The 20,433-nt window shown below is 40.9% G+C and overlaps 1 protein-coding gene across 1 annotated transcript; it reads right to left on the bottom strand.

Annotated features, from left to right (window-relative positions):
• Positions 1 to 1,117: 1,117 nt before the first annotated feature.
• clta (clathrin, light chain A) lies at positions 1,118 to 19,867 on the bottom strand. Its single transcript, XM_048621391.1, has 5 exons — positions 19,592 to 19,867; positions 13,195 to 13,241; positions 11,949 to 12,066; positions 11,256 to 11,367; positions 1,118 to 1,676 (listed from the first exon to the last, which is right to left on the bottom strand). Exons 1-5 carry the CDS (start codon positions 19,782 to 19,784, stop codon positions 1,505 to 1,507), a joined length of 642 nt encoding a protein of 213 aa, XP_048477348.1. The 5' UTR covers positions 19,785 to 19,867; the 3' UTR covers positions 1,118 to 1,504.
• Positions 19,868 to 20,433: the final 566 nt, after the last annotated feature.

Raw genomic sequence — 20,433 nt, 5'->3', positions numbered from 1 at the left:
AAAAGCTCACCCCTCAACCTACAAATGAAAATATCCCAGAGGCCTCACCAACATGTACAACCTCAACATCCCAACCTTTATACTCAAAGGACTGAGCAGTGAAGGCAAGCATCCCAAACATTTTAACCACATTATGTGACAAATTTCAAATTTATACCTGAACCCCTAGGTCTGTTCAACACTATTTAAGGCCTGACCAATTGTACAAGTCCTGCCCTTGTTTTTAGCAAAAAGTGCAATGCCTTGCACGTATCCAAAAATTAAACTCCATCTGCCACTTTAGCCCATTGAGCCAACTGATCTAAATCTTTGTAATCTTGACTGTTGACTACCACCAATTTGTGTCATCCACACTTATTACCTCATTCTCATCCAAATCATTTGAGATAAAAAGTGGACCCAGTACTGATTGCTGTGGAACATTACTGGTCACAGGCCTCCAATCTAAAAACAACCCTCCACCATCATGTCTCCTACCAAAGCTAATTTGTATCCAATTGGCATGTTCACCCTGAATCCCACGTGATCCAATTTTACAATTGGTCTGCCATGTGAAACCTTGCAGAAGGCTTTACGAAAGTCCAAGTAAACATCATCTTTGCACAAAACCATGCTGACTATCCCTAATCATTACTTTCCTTTCAATACATCCAAATCCTATCTTTCAGAAGGAATCTCCTACTTACCCACCACTGATGTCAAACTCGGATTTACAGTTCCCAAGCTTCTCCTTAGCCTTAAGGAATTAGCCATTAAGGAATTAGGAACATTAGCCATTCTCCAGTTCTCTGGCACCTCAACCATGCTTATTGATGATACAAATATTTCTGTACTGATTAGTAAAGTAAGGCAGATTAGAACAAGAGAGCTGGAAAAGAGTGCATTTGTACTGTGGAAAATTAAAGTCCAAGACTATCTTGGGTCAAGAGTTGCAGAACCAGAAAAGTCTTTAAACTTAAAATTATCACAGGTTACTGTCTCCAACAGAATGGAATAAAATATGTTTGTTCTAAAAAAAAAAGTGGTGAGATCAGAAAATAGGCTGAATCTTTTGGCTGTTTAGATGAAGCTGATTCAAATAATGGTTATTGCTTTGAAACAGACTGAAGAGAACAAGTGTTTTAATATGTAACCTTTAATGCATAAGTGTAGTCAACATGATTTTTAAACAAAGGCCAATAGATTGCACTCATAATTCATGCATAAATAGTCATGTGATGCAGCACAAGGACAGTGTAGGGATATCAGTAATTGAGAAAGTTAAACATTGAAATTCTGGAGTGAAGGCAATTGTTTACAGGACTGCCAATTACTTGAGTTATTGGGCAATGAACCACAAACAATTCAAAGAGGAAAAATCATGAACATTTCAGATCTGGTAATTTACATTGGTTTGGTCCAAACAGGAATGACTAACACTCATCCTTCTATTCTAATGGCCGTCATTGTGGGATCCAAAGGGAGCCAGTAGGGAAGCCCACATGATAGTGTTATTAGCATCTGTCTAGCGGACTAATGGTGACTGTTTAAGTGATATCAGTACAGAACGCATACGCGATACATCCTTGGACTGCTTGTTGGTTTTGGGATTGAAATCACAAAGACGTGCTACTCGCTCCCATTCTGTTCCAGGTGTATCTTCGTTACAATCCTGGATAAAGGCCTCTTCAGCAGCTCTGAAATAGCAAAGACACAGATGAAGCACTAAATATGCACATTTGATTACATTCAGTAAATTTCAAAACTGGACTTGGAAACATGTTCATTTGGATGCTTACTTCCTACAGCTGACAAGTGATAGCAAACTCTACCCCATATTTGGCACAGGTGCCAATAGCAGGACCAAGATTCCACAAACCTTTTAAAAGCTGCTATTCAACAGTGAGCTGACTGGCTTAAAAAAAAACACCAATTCAGGAACATATGACTAAACCTATACTGCACTCTTCTTCCAGTCCACAACCCATTAGATCCTCAATAGGTTATTCCAGCAATTGCCTTCAGGAACACTAGTGTTCGTTGGTTCCAACTGTTCAGCTGGAGACAACTTGCAGTATTCTTATTTAGCACTTCAGCAAGATTAGCTGCATTGAAAGACCAAGAATTGAATCTAGAATCTTGTCAGAATGGCTCAACACCAAGCCACAACTCTGGAGATGGGCCAAAAAGTTTAGCTGGCTAAGCCATCCACATGCAGTGACCAAGGCTTCAAAGATTTTGCAAGTTACTTGTTTCAAGGATCATTGTCCTACACCAGGCAGAAATTTTAGGAGGCCTAACAGTTCAGGTTCAGATTCAGATTCAGATTCAGACAAGTGTCATCAAGACAAACAGCAAGCTTCCCATTCTGTGTAAAACCACTCTCTCAACAGAACTGCATTTTGTGTGATATGCAATGTCATTTAAAAATGGGCTTAAAAAACCACTTAAGTGAGCTTTCCCCACCAACATAAGTGAGAACCAAAACTATGAATCAATATCATTTGTTCCCTTTTAGTGACTGGTAAGAAATCAGTCATGTAATTCAGGCTACTGCTGAGGCTTTTTAGAAGCAGCATTTGTAAAATTCAGATTCAATTTGACCTCTTGATTCAGTGTTTATTCCAGAATTAAACATTGTACAATTCTCACCTCTAAAGAAATATTTCTATGCAGGCAAATTCTACTTTCATCCCATTGTTTTCCTATACAAAAACTTGGCTAGACAAGTTCTCAGATTAAGTAATCAGGCACAATACCAACCAAGTTTTGACAGAGCTAAACCTTGATCAAAGTGAAAGATTCTACAGTGCATTTCCATACTTGTTTTGAAGACCAGTACAAACCCACCAAGACTATGGAACTATTTTACTTTCATTACTCCATTGAAATCACAAGCTAAATATCCTTTTCACTCATTGTCAGGAGGGTGAAGATCAGCTTGGACAGATGTGTCTGAAAGCAGATTAACAGGTTAAACACTTCAGGGTTACAGCATGATGAACAGAACTGAGATGAATGGGTGGAGCTGGTTCAAATATTTCCAGACAAATGGGTCAAGTACATCCTGACTTACACTTTCATTGGAGCAAGAAATTAAAATGAAATGCACAAAGAAGTCATTGAGATCTAGAATAGAAAATTACATTTTTCACTACAGAAACACAAAGTTAGGCAGAAAAGCATTAGAACCAGACTAGAGATTAGTGGTGACATGAAGCCAAATTGAATTTCAGGTATTAGATTTCATGTAGCTCAGTGTAAAAATCAGCACTAATAACTTCTTAAATTCTTGTGCACTGAGGTAGTTCCAAGCATCGTGTCTTGTCATTCAATATTGGTTTACAAGTAGCATTTGAATATTTTCAGCTCTGCATTTCTCAATGTGCCCTTTTGCTACAGGCTTTCAAACATTTCTCCAGCTTTGTATTTTGCCAGTGGTACTTTTTAAAATTGGAAGAGCATATACCAAAAGCAATACTATCCACTTTAGTGTCCATAAAATAAGCCTACTTCCCACTCTAGATAGGCAGAGGCACCAACTCAGCAATAACAGTGAGCAAAAACCTTCATCTTTAGCTAATCTATGAAAACCACATGGAATAAGTCTGATACCTCTTGTCTAGCAAAGTTTATGTAGCATTTAAATTGGATGATTAGTTGACATGATCGCAACCATTTCAAAGAAATATTCCTTTTCCTTCAAGCAGTTCTTAAAACCTGGCCTGGTTTCTGCTTCAGTCAAGCAGGTGAATATTTTCCATTCCTCCCACTTCATACTGGAATAATTAATTCATTAAACCCTTAGACTCAAGGGTGCATCCCTATGGTCTTGTTCCATATCCTGCCAACTCTGGAACCTATTCCTTTCTTGCCTCATTACTTAAACAACCTCAATCTCAGCTATGCAAGGACCCAAAGTTTAGAGTTTACTCATCTTTCTATTCATTTCTTCATGACATGCCCATAAATATGCATTAACATTTCCATATAGTAGGTAACACAAGACTTCAGTATTAAAAACTACACATCAGCAAGACTTTGTGGAGCCTACCCAAGGAATAATCACAGCACAGATAGGAGGCAAAATTTTTAAAGAATGTTTTCTGGACTTTTGGACCCCAAGATTTGTGCTGAGCCCTCTAAACAAATACATGTTATAGGTACCAGAGGAACAGTTTGATGAAGCCAGATCAAAGAGCATCACTAACTGGAGAAGAAGTGAAATGTTATTTTTCCGAGTGAAGATCTTTAATGCTGTTGGAAAGCACTATTCAAGTAAACTTGAGTGAACTAAGGATATAATGCAGTGAAACTGAAGTGATTGTCAATTGTAAGACAAAGCACAGAGACACAGAAGTATGCTATTAACTCAGAATACACCACTTGTTCTGCATAGGAAAAGCTACCCAGCTACTCCAAGAACCTTGGACACATGCAGAAATTCCTAGATAGGGAGAAAAGCTTAAGTGTAAGTGACTAATCACTTCTTCTAGAGTGTAAAACAATTTTGGGAGCACTGGCTCCAGTGAAAGACAAATACAAGTCAATTGGAATTAACTTAAAGACAGCATTCCAAAAAAGGAAAAATTCTATTTAAGACGCATTGTTTTCCAGGACTTCAAAGCAATTACCATATTGTTCAGGGTTTAGTTAATGTGTAGTCTTAACTAAAGAGGCATGTATTTGAAAAACACATTTGTTTGCAAAAATCTGATGAATCACTGAAGTCTGAATATTTAAGTTAGAAAGATGTGAAGAGTCTTGCATTTGATCCAATCTATAGAAAGAGATTACAATAAGAGATCTTTTAATTGGCCTCCTTGCAGAGTGTGGTTTAGCTAGGGACCATTAACAATCATGTTACTTTTGCAAGACATGGCATATATATTGATAACATCTCAAAGATGAACAAATTTAAAAGACTAGTCTCAGTTGACCAGCTTTCATTTTAAATGCAGTGCTGCCAGAGACCAGGGAATCATGTCAACGGTGAGTCCATACTTTGAGGAATGGAACCAAAAAAGTGCTGCTGAAAAAAAAAAAGAACTGGTTCTATAGGTATAGTGTTTGTACATTTTTCCATGCAGACATTGTACGAATACCTCCAAGTCAGAGTTTATCAAGATTTGAAACAGTGAAATTCTAAATGTTACAGAGCATTGAAAGAAAAATAGCAAACATACACGTAGCCTATTACATCAGCGAAGGACTGTTTGTAGAAAGCTTCGTCAGCGATCCTAGTGCACATGCATGTTAGTCCAGAAAGTGAACCCGCAGACCAACAGGAAAGGAGCACAGAAGTTGCAACAGGTGGGTAGAAAAAGGATAAAAGAAAAAAGAAGGAGGACAGTGTTAATATTTTTAGCAAGAATTTAGTAATCTGCAGTTGCAAGTATTTCATCTTTGCCTGGAATAAAGTTAGGAAAGAAGTGGTGGTTAAAAAAGGTCAAAGATGCCTATTGGAAAACAGTTGAAAATAAGATTAGAGCAATATCTAAAATTCTAGTCTTAAAAATGAAAGACTTACAGTCACTGAACAATTACAGTTATCACCACTAAATCTGCAGTCAATGCATACAGCTCAGAAAAGAACAGCTATATACTTATGGAATAGTCACTTAAAACAGTTAAAAAAGGTCAAACATGTTTATACTAGCAAAATCTATCAAGGTTACTTCAAATAAACAGTTCAAATACCATTAGTATTTGGAACAGCAGTGTTCGAATGCTGCAAATAAATCTCCAATATGAATTAGACATTTCTGCAAATTACATGTCATTGCAGAAAGTGATTATGTAGCATTAGTGCTGGCTTAAAATTTTGAGATGTGGGCTCTGTTGGCTGCAGCAGCATTCATTGCTCTAGAAACCTTAAAAAGGTGTTCCATTACCTTCTTGAAATACTGCTGTTTACTTATTGAAGGTACAACCCACAAAGTTATGGAGAGAGTTCCAGGATTTTGACCCAGCAATACTGAAGGAACAGCAGTTTATTTCAAGTCAGGATGCAGCGTGGCTTGGCAGAGAACTTGCACGTGAACATTTGTCCCTTACCTCCCCTGCTCCTTAGCAGGAAGAGCCTTACATCTCCTAAAGCACTTGCTCACCTTACACTCTTAGACAGGACTGCAGAACTTGCATCCAAGTCAATGGTTGTGGAATTGCTTAGCCCTGTCTCACTTGTTTCGTGTAAAAGTAGTTGAGTCTAGGTTGACAATTCATTTTTAAGTATGCCCAATGGTGCTCCTCCCATGTCCTCCTGCACTCTTGACAGGTATCCAATTCACTCAATACTGAATGTTGAATTCATATGCATTAACTGAACTTACTACCACCAGCTTTTCAAGCCTGTGGAATCCAGACAAAAACAACCTTTTCACTGGTTTTATTCTGCCAGTTCTCAAAATCCACTCCTCCTGGTTATGAACACTGTAGAAAGGTTTCCCTTGTGTACCAAGAAAATGCCCATTGTAATTTCAAATCAGAGATAGTAGGAACTGCAGATGCTGGAGAATCTGAGACAAGGTGCAGAGCTGGATGAACACAGCAGGCCAAGCAGCATCATAGGAGCAGGAAGGCTGACGTTTTGGGCCTAGACCCTTCTTCAGAATTGGGAGAGGGGGAGGGGGTTCTGAAATAAATAGGGAGAGGGGGAGGTGGAGGCAGATAGAAGATGGATAGAGAAGATAGGTGGAGAGGAAACAGACAGGTCAAAGAGGCAGGGATGGAGCCAGTAAAGGACAGTGTAAGTGGGGAGTTAGGAGGATATAGGTCAGTCCAGGGAGGATGGACAGGTCAAGGGGGCGGGATGAGGTTAGTAGGTAGGAGATGGGGGTGCGGCTTGAGGCGGGAGGAAGAACAGATTAGGGAGGCGGGGACGAGCTGGGCTGGTTTTGGGATGCGGTAGGGGAGGGGAGATTTGAAGCTTGAAGTCCACATTGATACCATTGGGCTGCAGGGTTCCCAAGCAGAATAGGAGTTGCTGTTCCTGCAACCTTCGGGTGGCATCGTTGTGGCACTGCAGGAGGCCCAGGATGGACATGTCGTCTGAGGAATGGGAGGGGGAGTTGAAATGGTTCGCGACTGGGAGGTGCAGTTGTTTATTGCGAACCGAGCGTAGGTATTCTGCAAAGCAGTCCCCGAGTCTCCGCTTGGTTTCCCCAATGTAGAAGAGGCCACAACGGGTACAGCGGATGCAGTATACCATATTGGCAGATGTGCAGGTGAACATCTGCTTGATGTGGAAAGTCTTCTTGGGGCCTGGGATGGGGGTGAGAGAGAGGAGATATGGGGGCAGGTGTAGCACTTCCTGCGATTGCAGGGAAAAGTGCCAGGTGTGGTGGGGCTGGAGGGGAGTATGGAGCAGACAAGCGAGTCATGGAGAGAGAGTGGTCCCTCCGGAAAGCAGATAAGGGTGGGAAGGGAAAGATGTCTTTGGTGGTGGGGTCGGATTGCAGATGGCGCAAGTGTCGGAGGATGATGTGTTGGATCCGGAGGTTGGTGGGGTGGTACATGAGGATGAGGGGATTCTTTTTTGGTTGTTATTGCGGGGACGGGGAGAGAGGGATGAGTTGCGGGAGACACGGTCGAGGGCGTTCTCGACCACAGGGGGCGGGGGGGAACAGAGGGGAGTGGTAGGTGAAGTTGCGGTCGGACGAGGACGAGGACGAGGACGAGGACGAGGACGAGGACATCAGATGTACAGGAGTGGAATGCCTCATTCTGGGGAGGTGCAGTGGAGGAATTGGGAATAGGGGATGGCATTTTTGCAGAAAGGTGAGTGGGAGGAGGTGTATTCTAGGTAGCTGTGGGAGTCGGTGGGCTTGAAATGGATATCGGTTTAGCGGATAGCTCGAACAGTTCATCCACTTCACCAGCACCTTCCACCCCAACCTTAAGTTCACCCGGACCTTCCTGGACCTGTGTCTCCATCTCGGGCAACCACCTAGAAACCGATATCCATTTCAAGCCCACCGACTCCCACAGCTACCTAGAATACTCCTCCTCCCACCCACCTTCCTGCAAAAAAAATGCCATCCTCTATTCCCAATTCCTTCGCCTCTGCTCCCAGGATGAGGCATTCCACTCCTGTGGATCTCAGATGTCCTCATTTTTCAAGGACCGCAACATCCCCCCGTGGTCGAGAACACCCTCGACCGTGTCTCCCACATTTCCCGCAACTCATCCCCCGTCCCCACAATAACAACCAAAAAAGAATCCCACTCGTCCTCATGTACCACCCCACCAACCTCCGGATCCAACGCATCATCCTCTGACACTTGCGCCATCTGCAATCCAACCCCACCACCAAAGACATCTTTCCCTTCCCACCCTTATCTGCTTTCCGGAGGGACCACTCTCTCCGGGACTCTTGTCCGCTCCATACTCCCCTCCAGCCCCACCACACCTGGCACTTTACCCTGCAACCGCAGGAAGTGCTACACCTGCCCCCCTACCTCCTCCCTCACCCCCATCCCAGGCCCCAAGAAGACTTTCCACATCAAGCAGATGTTCACCTGCACATCTGCCAGTGTGGTATACTGCATCTGCTGTACCCGTTGTGGCCTCCTCTACATCGGGGAAACCAAGCGGAGGCTCAGGGACCGCTTTGCAGAACACCTACGCTCGGTTCGCAATAAACAACTGCACCTCCCAGTCGCGAACCATTTCAATTCCCCCTCCCATTCCGCAGACGACATGTCCATCCTGGGCCTCCTGCAGTGCCACAACGATGCCACCCAAAGGTTGCAGGAACAGCAACTCTTATTCCGCTTGGGAACCCTGCAGCCCAATGGTATCAATTTGGATTTCACAAGCCTCAAAATCTCCCCTCCCCCTACCGCATCCCAAAACCAGCCCAGCTCGTCCCCGCCTCCCTAACCTGTTCTTCCTCCTGCCTCAAGCCACACCCCCATCTCCTACCTACTAACCTCATCCCGCCCCCTTGACCTGTCCATCCTCCCTGGACTGACCTATCCCCTCCCTAACTCCCCACCTACACTGTCCTTTACTAGCTCCATCCCTGCCTCTTTGACCTGTCTGTTTCCTCTCCACCTATCTTCTCCTCTATCCATCATCTATCCGCCTCCACCTCTCCCTATTTATTTCAGAACCCCCTTCCCCTCCCCCATTTCTGAAGGAGGGTCTAGGCCCAAAACGTCAGCCTTCCTGCTCCTATGACGCTGCTTGGCCTGCTGTGTTCATCCAGCTCTGCACCTTGTTGTCTCATTGTAATTTTGAATATCTCCATTCTCCGCATGACAAAGTTCTTTTTCCCCTTCAAGTTTAATCCCTCTACACCTTCCAACATTTCACAGGTTCCAAAAAGTACTGGGGAAAACCAATTTCTAGGCAGGATCCATCCAAACTAAGGTTACAGGATTAAATTCTTGCTTCTGTGCTTTTTGCTTCTACGAAAGAAGGATTCCATTTTGAAATCCTGATCAATTTGCTTTTTTAAAAATTCACTCAAGATGCAACTGGCCAGCATTTATTGCTTGGCCTTAGCTGCCCTTGATGTGGCATAGCAAGCTACTCCAGAGGGGTCTGGAGAATCAGTCACATTGCTGGACTCAAGTCACTTGTGGGCCAGACCAGGTGAAGATGACAAAATTTCCTTCCCTGAAAAGATATTATAGTGATTCAGATGGGCTTTTCCAGACAATGAGCAAAGAGTTTTCTCCCCCAACCCATGGTCATCAGTAGATTCTTAATTCCAGATGTTCTTATGGTGGAATTCAAACTCCACCATCTCCGTGGCAGGATTCAAACCTGGCTCCCCAGAACATTAGCCGAGTTCCTGTTTCAACAGTCTAGCAATAATACACACTGGGCCATCACTTCCCCTTTGACACCTTAGAATATGTGCACTTGCTTCTACAAATACCCATAGATAGGAAAGTGAAGTCTTTCAAAATGGTTAGTATAAGGAATAAAACTGACTTAAGGATGCCAATGAAAATATTCAATTAGATCTTTGTATCATGGGAATATTCCCATTAAATATTTACTATTCACTGCTAAAAGCTGTAAAGCAGGCTTTATATTTCAGCTTAAGGATCACTGGACTTGAAACATTAACTGTTTTTGTTCCACAGATGCAGTCAGACTGAATTTTTCCAGCAATGTCTGTTTTGCTTTAAATTACTATTTTCTTTGTTAGGCATTTCACAAGTTAACTATTGAAAAGAAGGTTTTACATAGAAATATTCCTTGCAGGTTGTGCAATAACCAGGGATTTGGAATCATTGTTCAGCAACTCTTACCCTATTTTTAAAATGAAGCAAATGCAATGCCAGAGCCAATACATGACAAACATGGGCTAATGAAGAAGCCGGTGCAAAGGTTTAAAAAAATGCACAAGACACTGGTCTTGGTTGACAAAGCTTAAATCATGTGGTGCAGTGGTAGCATCCCTACCTCTGGACCAGAGGATTCAGGTTTAAGTCCAACTTTCCCAGAGGGGTCATAGGGTGTCTGAACAGCAAGAATAAGCTATAGCTGGCTGCTCCAAGCACACAAGATGGAGCGATGGACCAAGTTAAATTTTAGTCACATAGCAATTTAAGGGAAGCCTTGTGCACCTCTCTCAACCAAGAGAAAGCAACTGTTTTATTTCTGCCTTCCCCCAACAAGCTCATTCACACCCATGTGGCAATTGTACCAGGTTAACCCATGTTAACATTTTAACATGCTGCAACTTCATTTCATATACACATGACTTTCAATGAATTTATGCTGTCTTCCATATGCCAACATACCACTTGTTCCATAACAGCTTAAATGCCCAAATATTTATGGTTGCATCAAAACTACATTTTAATGTGAATGCAAAGGAACCTTTAGAATTAAGAGGGTCTGCAATTGTGTTAGTTGGGAAAAGCACAATTAATTTTCAAATTTAAAATTAAGTCTGAATATGGAATTTACAAATGCAATCTGATTTAAACAGTTGTAAAATACTATTCAGGTATACAAATTTTAGTTTAGATATTACTAGTAACCACTAATAGCAATACTGAAACTCAACTGAGTGCATTTACTTTATTCAACTTGTACCTACACAATTTAGCAAGAATGAAAGCTTCATTCTGTAGTCACTCAACTTAGTGAATCACAACATAGAATATTCAAAAGATGCAAGTGAAAACATACATGTGGGAATCTACATTTGATTATTAGCAACGTTTTATTTCAGTTAAGTTCAGTAAACATTCAGAATTTGGGAATCATTTTCTATTAAGCTGTAGTAAAATAAGTACAGCTAGCCTTACCTGTTATTCTTTTTTATTTTTTCCAACTGTTCATTCTGTCGAACATACCATTCTTCTAGTTCCTTTCTTGCCTTCTCTTTCCATTCCATTTCTGCTTTTCGAGAAGCAGCATCTAAGGAGATTAAAAGCCATTAGGCTGAATACTTCAGCTGTACAATAGCAAACTGGTTTTATACTGGAGGTTAAAAATGACTGCCAACAGTTTTAACTCAATACCACTGATTTTCAATTGAAAGTTTTCCACACCCAATGAGGATTCTTAAGGTGTCAATTTTCTTTAATATTCAGATAACAGCAGAATCATCTTAGAAAAGAATGTTTTGCAGGATTGAATATTTTGGGAATAGAATATTGTCATTTACAAAGAGCCAACTCAATCCAGTCTCAAGTACAACAGATCTAGAATTCTGAACTTTTTTGCATAAGCAGTTATATCAAACAAGCCCGACCGAAGTTTGTATTAAACACAATTACCACTTTCCATGATGTTACAAGTCACATTTAATTCAAAATGTTTGTAGCCTAAAGCTTCTTTCCCTTACCGAGGAAAGGAAAAGGTGGCGATCTAGAACATGGAAATGAACAACTTTTCTCCAAACTCATGAGATAGTAACAATTCTGCATTTTCTTGTCTTACTATAGCTACGCAGACAAAGGTTTCAAATCACAGATACTGTACCAAGTTCCTCTTACCAAGATTTTCTAGGCGAGTTATCTGCTCTTCTCTCCATTTTCGAATGCTCTCGGGTTCTTGGCTCAAGCGATCTGCTCGAGCTATTGCAGCATAACTGTCATTTGGACAATTTGACTCCTGTATTAAACAGATGATTATACAAGTACGACTCAATGTCTACTGAAGGGACTGCAATTATCTTTCCCTGCTTAAGAATATAGACAATTCTGTTAAGTTGACCTTCATGTTATATTAAAATAAGCACATAGTACCCAGAATACTCTGATGGGTCCAATCAGTGTTTTTATTCGCTTCATTTGTATGTTGAAGGTTTCTCCCTTTAACATTAATCCACCATTTGATGTACTGCCACCAAGCTTTGTGACATCAAAACCACCACTTACATGCTCACTTGTGACATCAATGCACAAGTGATGTGATAATCATAACATTTTAATATCACTTCCTTTTGTTTTGCCCCCTACACTTAATTTTTTGTCCATTTTCTAGCACCTGGTCAGTACAAATTGAGTGTAAATCTTCAGAATCTTCTCGTGACTTAAGTGCACTTGTAATTACCACTGCACACAGTATGCCAGAGGCAAGTTTCCCAATTTGTAATTTGGATCATCAGTAATTCAACATTTGTTCACTTTTAAAGGCGATCCAAAATCAAAAATGGAAAGAGACAATTTTAAAGATTGGCAGAGATGTACCTCAACGTGATTTACTTTCAGTACAAAGTAAATTGGTCGCCTTAAAGATGATATAGTAATGTAGTAAATTTATGCTGACCAAAGCAATATCATTGCTTATTAATCTTTCCAGCTCCTAGCTCATTGGCCTCCAGGTTACAGCACTTTAGTGCACCTCTTGGTAAAAACTACCAAGAATGATTTATTGTAAATAGCTAACCTGTAAAATTCCAACACTTGCATTCTGAACCACTAAAGTACTGAAATGAAACAGGTTAAGGACATCCGTGAGAAGCCAATTGAATCTTCAGCCACAGAATGGCACTTAACATGTAACCATCCAACTTTTGTATAGAGAATTTTGTAAATAACAGGCTCAAAAATAAAAGTGTATTTTAAAAGCAGAGACAACACTACAATTCTACTTCTAATGTGCTCTAAACAATTGCATCTAACCCTTTTCACATCACCTATGTCCAGTAAACCAAACTTAAATTTTGATATAATTCACATGTGTTGTTACACTATCAGTAATCAACTCTCATGCAGTATTAGAGAACTTTTTGCCAACCTGGTATACTTCACCATTAACTGCAGTCAGGCCTTCTTCAAATCCACCTGAGGGGGAAAAAAAACAAATATTGACTTGAAAGTGATTCAGAACATTTAATGACTGTCATCATTGTAGGACAACTTCACCGCAAAAAAGTTATGAAAGTTTAGTTTACAGACAATTCTCTTGCCAGATGAGTTCACACACAATGGATTACTTCAGAAGCAGCAGCTCATCCAATTTCTGCAATATTGACTTCAGGCTGTTTGTACCAACAGCATTGTGTGCGCTAAAAATCTAGGGCAGGCACATAGCTTCTACATGTTTGTGTCCACTAGATTTCCTACACATGTTAAAATCAACCACACTTGACAATTTCTACATTCAACTTAATCTGCTATGATAGTGCAGATATTGAGTTCCATAGCACAGTCCAGAGGTTATTAAAGTGGAAAGATCAAGTGAACTTTAACTTGACTCCACTACACAGCTTTGTTGCAGCATCAGCATGACAGACTACAGTATGATCAGCAATAAGCCATTATTTTTACCCATGCACTTAATATGGGGGAACTTGACAAATTTGCTGCAAGATCCACGTCCAGCAGCTTCTACGAAGCACTTTGGACTTTTAAGGAAAGAAAGCAAACGTGACATCTTTAACAATAGTTCTTTATATGGATAAGGAGGAGCATGAAGTCTGACTAGTAAGCAATGTAGTGAATTCAACATTAAAATCAGGTTCTGGAATCAAAATAGGAAAGATTATTGTTGGTCCCTTTGAAATTTGGCAGTGATGAACATTCATTACTACTACTGGGAAACTTGGGTTCTAAAAAGCAGACAGAACAAATGTAATGCATTAAGTTTAATTTGTTTATACACAGTATAAATCATGTCTCCCCTCAAACAATGTTAGTTTTGAGTGGTAGAATGGTGCCTGATGTGTGATGGATGGACTAAGGGTTTACAGCCTTGACTAGAACTTCAGCTAATAGGATGCCTCATTAGAAAGGAAACTGGTGTCTAGTGACAGGGGTTCAGTATCTCAGACAAAACCATCTACAAGGTCAGGTAGCGTGCATGGGTTCAGTCAGTACAAAAAGATGCACTAGCTTAGAGGTCTCCAAAAATTGGAACTGAGGGGGAAAACTCATTCGATAGCTTAGAAGAAGTCAAGCAATTACTGTTTAGAAGGTGGAAGAAGCTTCTAGAAACTAAAATCAGTAATGCCAATAGAACTAGGAATTTTATAGTGGACATTGCACTCGAGTGAAGAGCCATCTCTGTTCAAGGTTAAGGATTTAAAGAGTTGTATCCTTATTTCTGACATTAGAAGATTGTTTCAACAGATCTTGGATAGTGTAAAGTATGTTTCCTCCCTGCACTGCTATGTGAAAGAGCTCACTGCAGTTCCTACAGTACACTGAAGTATTTCCGTCTCAAGTTCTTGACAGCCAATGGTCATGAAAGGCATTGAACAAATTCAAGTATTTCTTGAAACAAAATTTGAGTTACTCAACTTGCTGAATAAACTAAACAGCAAATGTGAATGGGAAGCAACAATAAAATTTTTTCACAGCAATTTTACAATTTTCATTTTAAAGTGGACAAGGACGTGAAGCTGCTGTCCAAATTCCACAAAAATAAAGCAAGTGCCATTAGCCTCAATATGTTACCAGCTACAAAATTTGGCAGCGTTGGTATTAATATGCTATTAAAAACATTCTAAGATTCAAATAATCATTTTAGTCATGCACCAAGGCACGCATTAAATAATTTAAGATAGCTCCATTTCATTCTAGAAGGTCAAATGAAAAACACTCAAGTTTCCAATTTCAAATGCAATTGAACATGCTCATTCTACATTAAATGCTTTGACAATTTCAGGGTGGAAACATCCTTGACCTTATTTATAAGGATCTCTCAAAGCTGCATTTTTCCTACTGTCATCAGGATAGTTTAAGAGTGCACTAGAAAAGGAATTTACTTGTTGGGTTAGCCAAAAACAGCTCTGACCAAAACCTACTTTGCAGCTCTGTAGATCCACTCCTCTAGGGAGAGCACTGTGCATCCAAGTTTCTTTTGAACAGGTAACCAAAGTTTCTACTTTTCAACCTTTTAGTGGCTAATTCTAGACTCACTACCTTCTGGATGAGAAAATCTTAACACCTTAATTTTTGTCTTCCTTGAGACAGTCCCTCCATACCCAGTATTAGCTTACTAAATGTGCTCCGACTGCCTGGAGTGCCAAAATGTCTTCTAGCTGTGATCTGAAGAGTGCCTTCTGTTTAATCAAACTTCTGGCATTGTCCTGCAGTTTTACAGATTAAAGCATTCAGTTCCTCTGCTCTTCCTGCCAAAATGCATAATCTCATTTTCCCACATTATATTCCATCTGCAGACTTTTTGCCCACTCAGCTTGTCTATATACTTCTGCAGACTGCCATCCACACCATTCGCCTTTCCCACCTGCATGTCACCCAACCATGGCTATAGTACATTCATTTTCCTCACCTTAGTCACTACCACTACAACACAATTTTAGCCCCAGCACTGATTCCTTGCCTCAGCTGATAGACCATATGCCTTAACTACCTAACATTGCTACTGTCTTCCAAGGTCCACAAACATGCAAACATTTCTGGGTTCCCTTATAGATCTAATATTCTATTGTTTGACTTAATATCCTATTAGTTTCTGTATTCATTTGCCTTATTTGCCACTACAAAATACACTGCCTCTTTGCCAGATTCAATTCATTATTAGACTAATAAGCTTTTGCAATAATTTGCAAAGCCTATTTGCAGATCTAGAAGGCAAAAATCAGGGCAAGATATTGCCCTTTAACAGGAAGCTAGATGAACACGTGCTAGTAAGCTGAATAGATATAGGTTCACAGTACAATATAGCCAAAAAAGGACACTCCATCTGTTGTAAAAAGGAATCAGAACATTGTGATAGAAGCTCAATGAGCAAGTAGCTGGATAGACCATGTGAAAATAATCCTGGTTTTCAGTGCTGCGTTAATTGATTTTAACTAGAGGACTACATGTATATACAGCATGTGATGAGCAAAAGACCAGATTTCTGACTTAACATCAAGGGCAGCTAAACAATGTCAATGCCAGGAAGCACAAGTTTAGCCTTAGTAATTTGATCGTATAGCAACGTCTTGGTACAAGAGATAGGTCACTGGCTTCAAAGAATAAACCTGGGTAAGGACGGAAATGAAGGACAAATACAAAAACCTTAGGAATCATTGCTGAGCAATTGAACTGCACTGTAAAAATCACTGCCTACTTACAAGGATATTGTCAATGAGTTTATTCATCAGGCCTTCAAGGCTGGAAATTGCAATAATAAAACGTGAATCAGGAAGTGGAGAAAAGTAATTACATTGACTAGCAATCCAAATTAATTTACTGCATACCCTTAAGAGTTGCTAAAATAATCCTTAGAGATTAATATACAACTTTTCATATTGGCACCCCAGCCTCTAACAGGCCAAGGCCAATTTTATCAACGTTATGGCAACCCCCAAAAGGTTTTACATATTGGGAGTCAGATTCAGGTACTCTTTACATGAAGCTGGATTAAATGTTAGAAGACAATCTAAGGGCATGAAGACCATGCAGCACCTTCACATGAAAGGACAAAGTGAAAGAAAACAGTGAGCTACACTGAGCAAAGCACTTGCTTATCTGACTAATATATACAGCTTTACGCAAATCATATCCAACTTTTACTCCAGTGACCAGAGAAAAGCCATTAAATAAAGCAAGGCAAAAATCAGTATTTCAGTGCTTGACAGTGAACTTTGAAAATACTGATTTAAATCTTTTCAGACACGGGATAAAAAGTTAGTTACATTTGGAAAGTATTCTAAGTGGTATTTGCACAGTGTATACTCTAGGCACCTCAAGAAATAAGTAGGAAATAACGACAAACCAGCTCGGCAAGCCAACCAACCTCAACACCCACAACCCGAGCTACAGATCTACTCCAAAACCTTCAAGTAGAAAATAAAATCCACATTAACAAACTGTAGTGCTGCCAACTGATACTCTGGGAGTGCAGTGAAAGATTGTATTCACTGCTTAACTGGAAAGTTCTCACCATTGAATCAGAGATAGTAGGAACTGCAGATGCTGGAGAATCCAAGACAACAAGGTGTAGGGCTGGATGAACACAGCAGGCCAAGCAGCATCATAGGAGCAGAGGCTGACGTTTTGGGCCTAGACCCTTCTTCAGAAAAAGTTCTCACCATAGCAGTTTAGGTCCCATATAGACAAGAGTCAAAATAATTCCAAGTACTCCATCATTGTATCAAATCAGTTGTTAACAGTCTCATGTCACAAATACAAAAGTATTGCGACTAACATACAGGGAATTAGTGTTTAAGGATGTTGCTGAATTCTTCTATCAATCTTCCATTAAGCAAAGCCACAAGGAAATCAACTTAAAGTATTTAAACTGACAGAACAAAAGGCAAGTTAGCAAAAACATTTCAAATAACTCATCTAAAGTATTTTCTCTAAACTTCAGCATACTGGTTAGTTCACGGCTTAAAGTATTACCGCTACATATACAAATCTGAAACATTTCAATCATACGGTTTCTACCATTTTAACATCTCAGACCTCAACTTTACGTAGCAACCTTGGAGATGCTGCCTCATAGCATCAGGGACCCAGGTTTGATTCCAACCTCAGATGACCGTGTGCAGTTTGCACATTCTGTGTCTGCACGGATTTGCTCCAGGTTCCTCCCACAGTCCAAAGATGTGCTGGTTAGGTGGATTAACTGTGCTAAATTACCTATAATGTGCAAGCTAGGTGGTCAGACATGAGAATTGCAGGGTTACAGTGTTAGGGTAGGGGTTTGGGTCTGGGTGGGATGCTCTTCAGAGGGTCCATGTGGATTTGATGGGCCAAATAGCATACTTCCACACTGTAGGGATTCTATGCCTCTATGATCCCATGCTACTTTAAAAAGAACTCAACTTCTGGTGATTGCTAGTCCTGACTCCCAGTTAGGTTAAAATTGGGAAAATAAAGACTTGTACTATCACTAGAACATACCAACACAAACCAGCAGTAGGCAGATACAGAAACAAATAGCTGTTCAATTCCACTCAAGGGAGCAACTGCTTCAATTGGTCACCCCATGATTGTATTTTCCCAGAAGTCTTATTCAAGGGTAAAATTTACCCATCGCCAAACAGTGCTGCCAGAGCCACTGAACTTTGTGCTTCACAATTAGTGTATATGTAGTGTTGTTTTGAGTGTGAAAACACCACAGCATTTGATATGGAATAGCATTAATGACCCTTAAATGGATCAGAACAATAAAATAGCTTAGGAAGCAAATATCTAACTGGGATACTTCTTCAGGTGCTTTGATTTGTAAAGCTAGACTCAAGTCTTTATACCTTTTAAGAAAAACAAAAACATAGGTAATGTGAAATCGCACGTTTCCAGTTTTTTTTATTTCAATATCTAACTAAGCACATGCATTTAAAAAGGGTGTAATTTTTAGTACAGCCTGGACATTTTAATCCAAACGATCAAACATTTTGAACTACTTCACCTTTAATCGCACAAGCAGATTCGTATTAGTTGCACTGATACTCATTACTGGTGAAAAACCGTGAACTGTCATGACAAACAAAAAAAACAACGTCGCTTCTTCACAGGGGCAGTGGGTGGACAAGGTATTAAGGTACAGATGTAGCAACAGCTAAAATGTCACGTATCTTACCACTGGGCACTGATGAGTGACTTAGTTCATTTGTACTAAGCCCGTTAAAACTGAAAAGCAGGTAGAATGAGTATCTTACTTTAAAAAAATCCCAATAGGAGTCAAAGTAAACAGCCCACAGAAGAAGTGCTTCGTTCACGGTTTGACATAACGCACTAGCCAGTTTGCGATAGGGTCTTCCGCTACGCGGAAAAACATTATAAAAGTGCAAGCACTGATAAGTTATTCTTCAACTAACAGCACAATGACAGATGCCCGATTACACGCGAGTAACGCAGGAGCGGAAAGCGAGGCAGGAAGACAGCCGTTTAAAAAAAAAAGAGCTCTTTTGCAATGAGTAGCCGGTGTCAAGATGACGTTGCGATATTCCCCGCTGCCGATAGTCAAAGACACAGGGGGCGACGGTACGGGAAGACTGGCTTCTGGTATCACCAGATTCAAACCGAATACAGGAAAGCTTGAGGAGTCAGAGCAGCGCGAAGGCCGGAAGAAGCGAGAGAAATAACTCAGCCAGCCCCGCCTGGACAGGTCTAGGCCGAGCCACACGGTCAGAGTGAGACCACAGCCGGAAAACAAAATCCACCACCGCAGTCTCCAGCATCGCCCACCACTTCCCCACACCCCACAACTCCCCACCCCCAGCCCCTCTCACCTCCAGCTTCGTGAGAGGAGTGAACCTGCAAGGCCGGCGGCACCTCGCCCCCGTCCAAGATACTGAAGCCCTCATCGTTCTCGATGCCGGCGATCTCACTCTCCTGCTGCGCCAGGAACGCGGCGGCCGGATCCTCCTCAGTGCTGCCCGTGGTACCATTGTCCGACGAAAAGAAACCGAAGTCTTCCGCCATCTTCAAAAGACCGGGTTCGAGACTCGAAGCAAAATCGGAAGTCAGCTGCAGGAAAACCGGAAATAGCCCGTAATCGCACCGACGTCACCTTTATACAACAGCCATGCGCTAGGGTTCCGTCCCCACGTCACATTCCCATTGCGCCTGCGCATACAGGTTTACCCTGTAAAGGTGATTGCCAAGCGTCTCTACCAATGGTATAGGAGATAGTAAGCAATAAATTAAATTGATGAGGTTCTCATAGGATAGTGGTAGGGACACCATCACAGATTTGGGTTCAGGTCTCATCCTCTCCAGAGGTATGAAATAACATTCCTGAACAGGTTGATGGGGTGAAGGGAGATAAATAGAGAAAAATTTAAAAGAAACCTGACATATAAAATCCATGATGTGGAGATGCCGGTGTCGGACTTGGGTGGCCAACGTCAGAAGTCACACAACACCAGGTTGTAGTCCAACAGAAATTGAGAAACAAATATGTAGGGAGATCTCACATATTGTGTAGGCATAATAAGATTGCGACAATCGGGGATTTTAAATTTCCGAACACTGGGACTACCGTCGTGTCAAAGGTTTGGATGATGAAGAATTTATCACGTATTCAAGAAAATTTTCTTTATCAATACTTGGGTGGCCCTACTAGAAAAGG

The sequence above is a fragment of the Rhincodon typus genome, unplaced genomic scaffold, assembly GCF_021869965.1.
Source record: "Rhincodon typus isolate 14 unplaced genomic scaffold, sRhiTyp1.1 hic_rhity00000617, whole genome shotgun sequence".
In the NCBI taxonomy this organism is placed as follows: domain Eukaryota; kingdom Metazoa; phylum Chordata; class Chondrichthyes; order Orectolobiformes; family Rhincodontidae; genus Rhincodon; species Rhincodon typus.
This window is presented reverse-complemented; position numbering and strand designations above follow the sequence as displayed.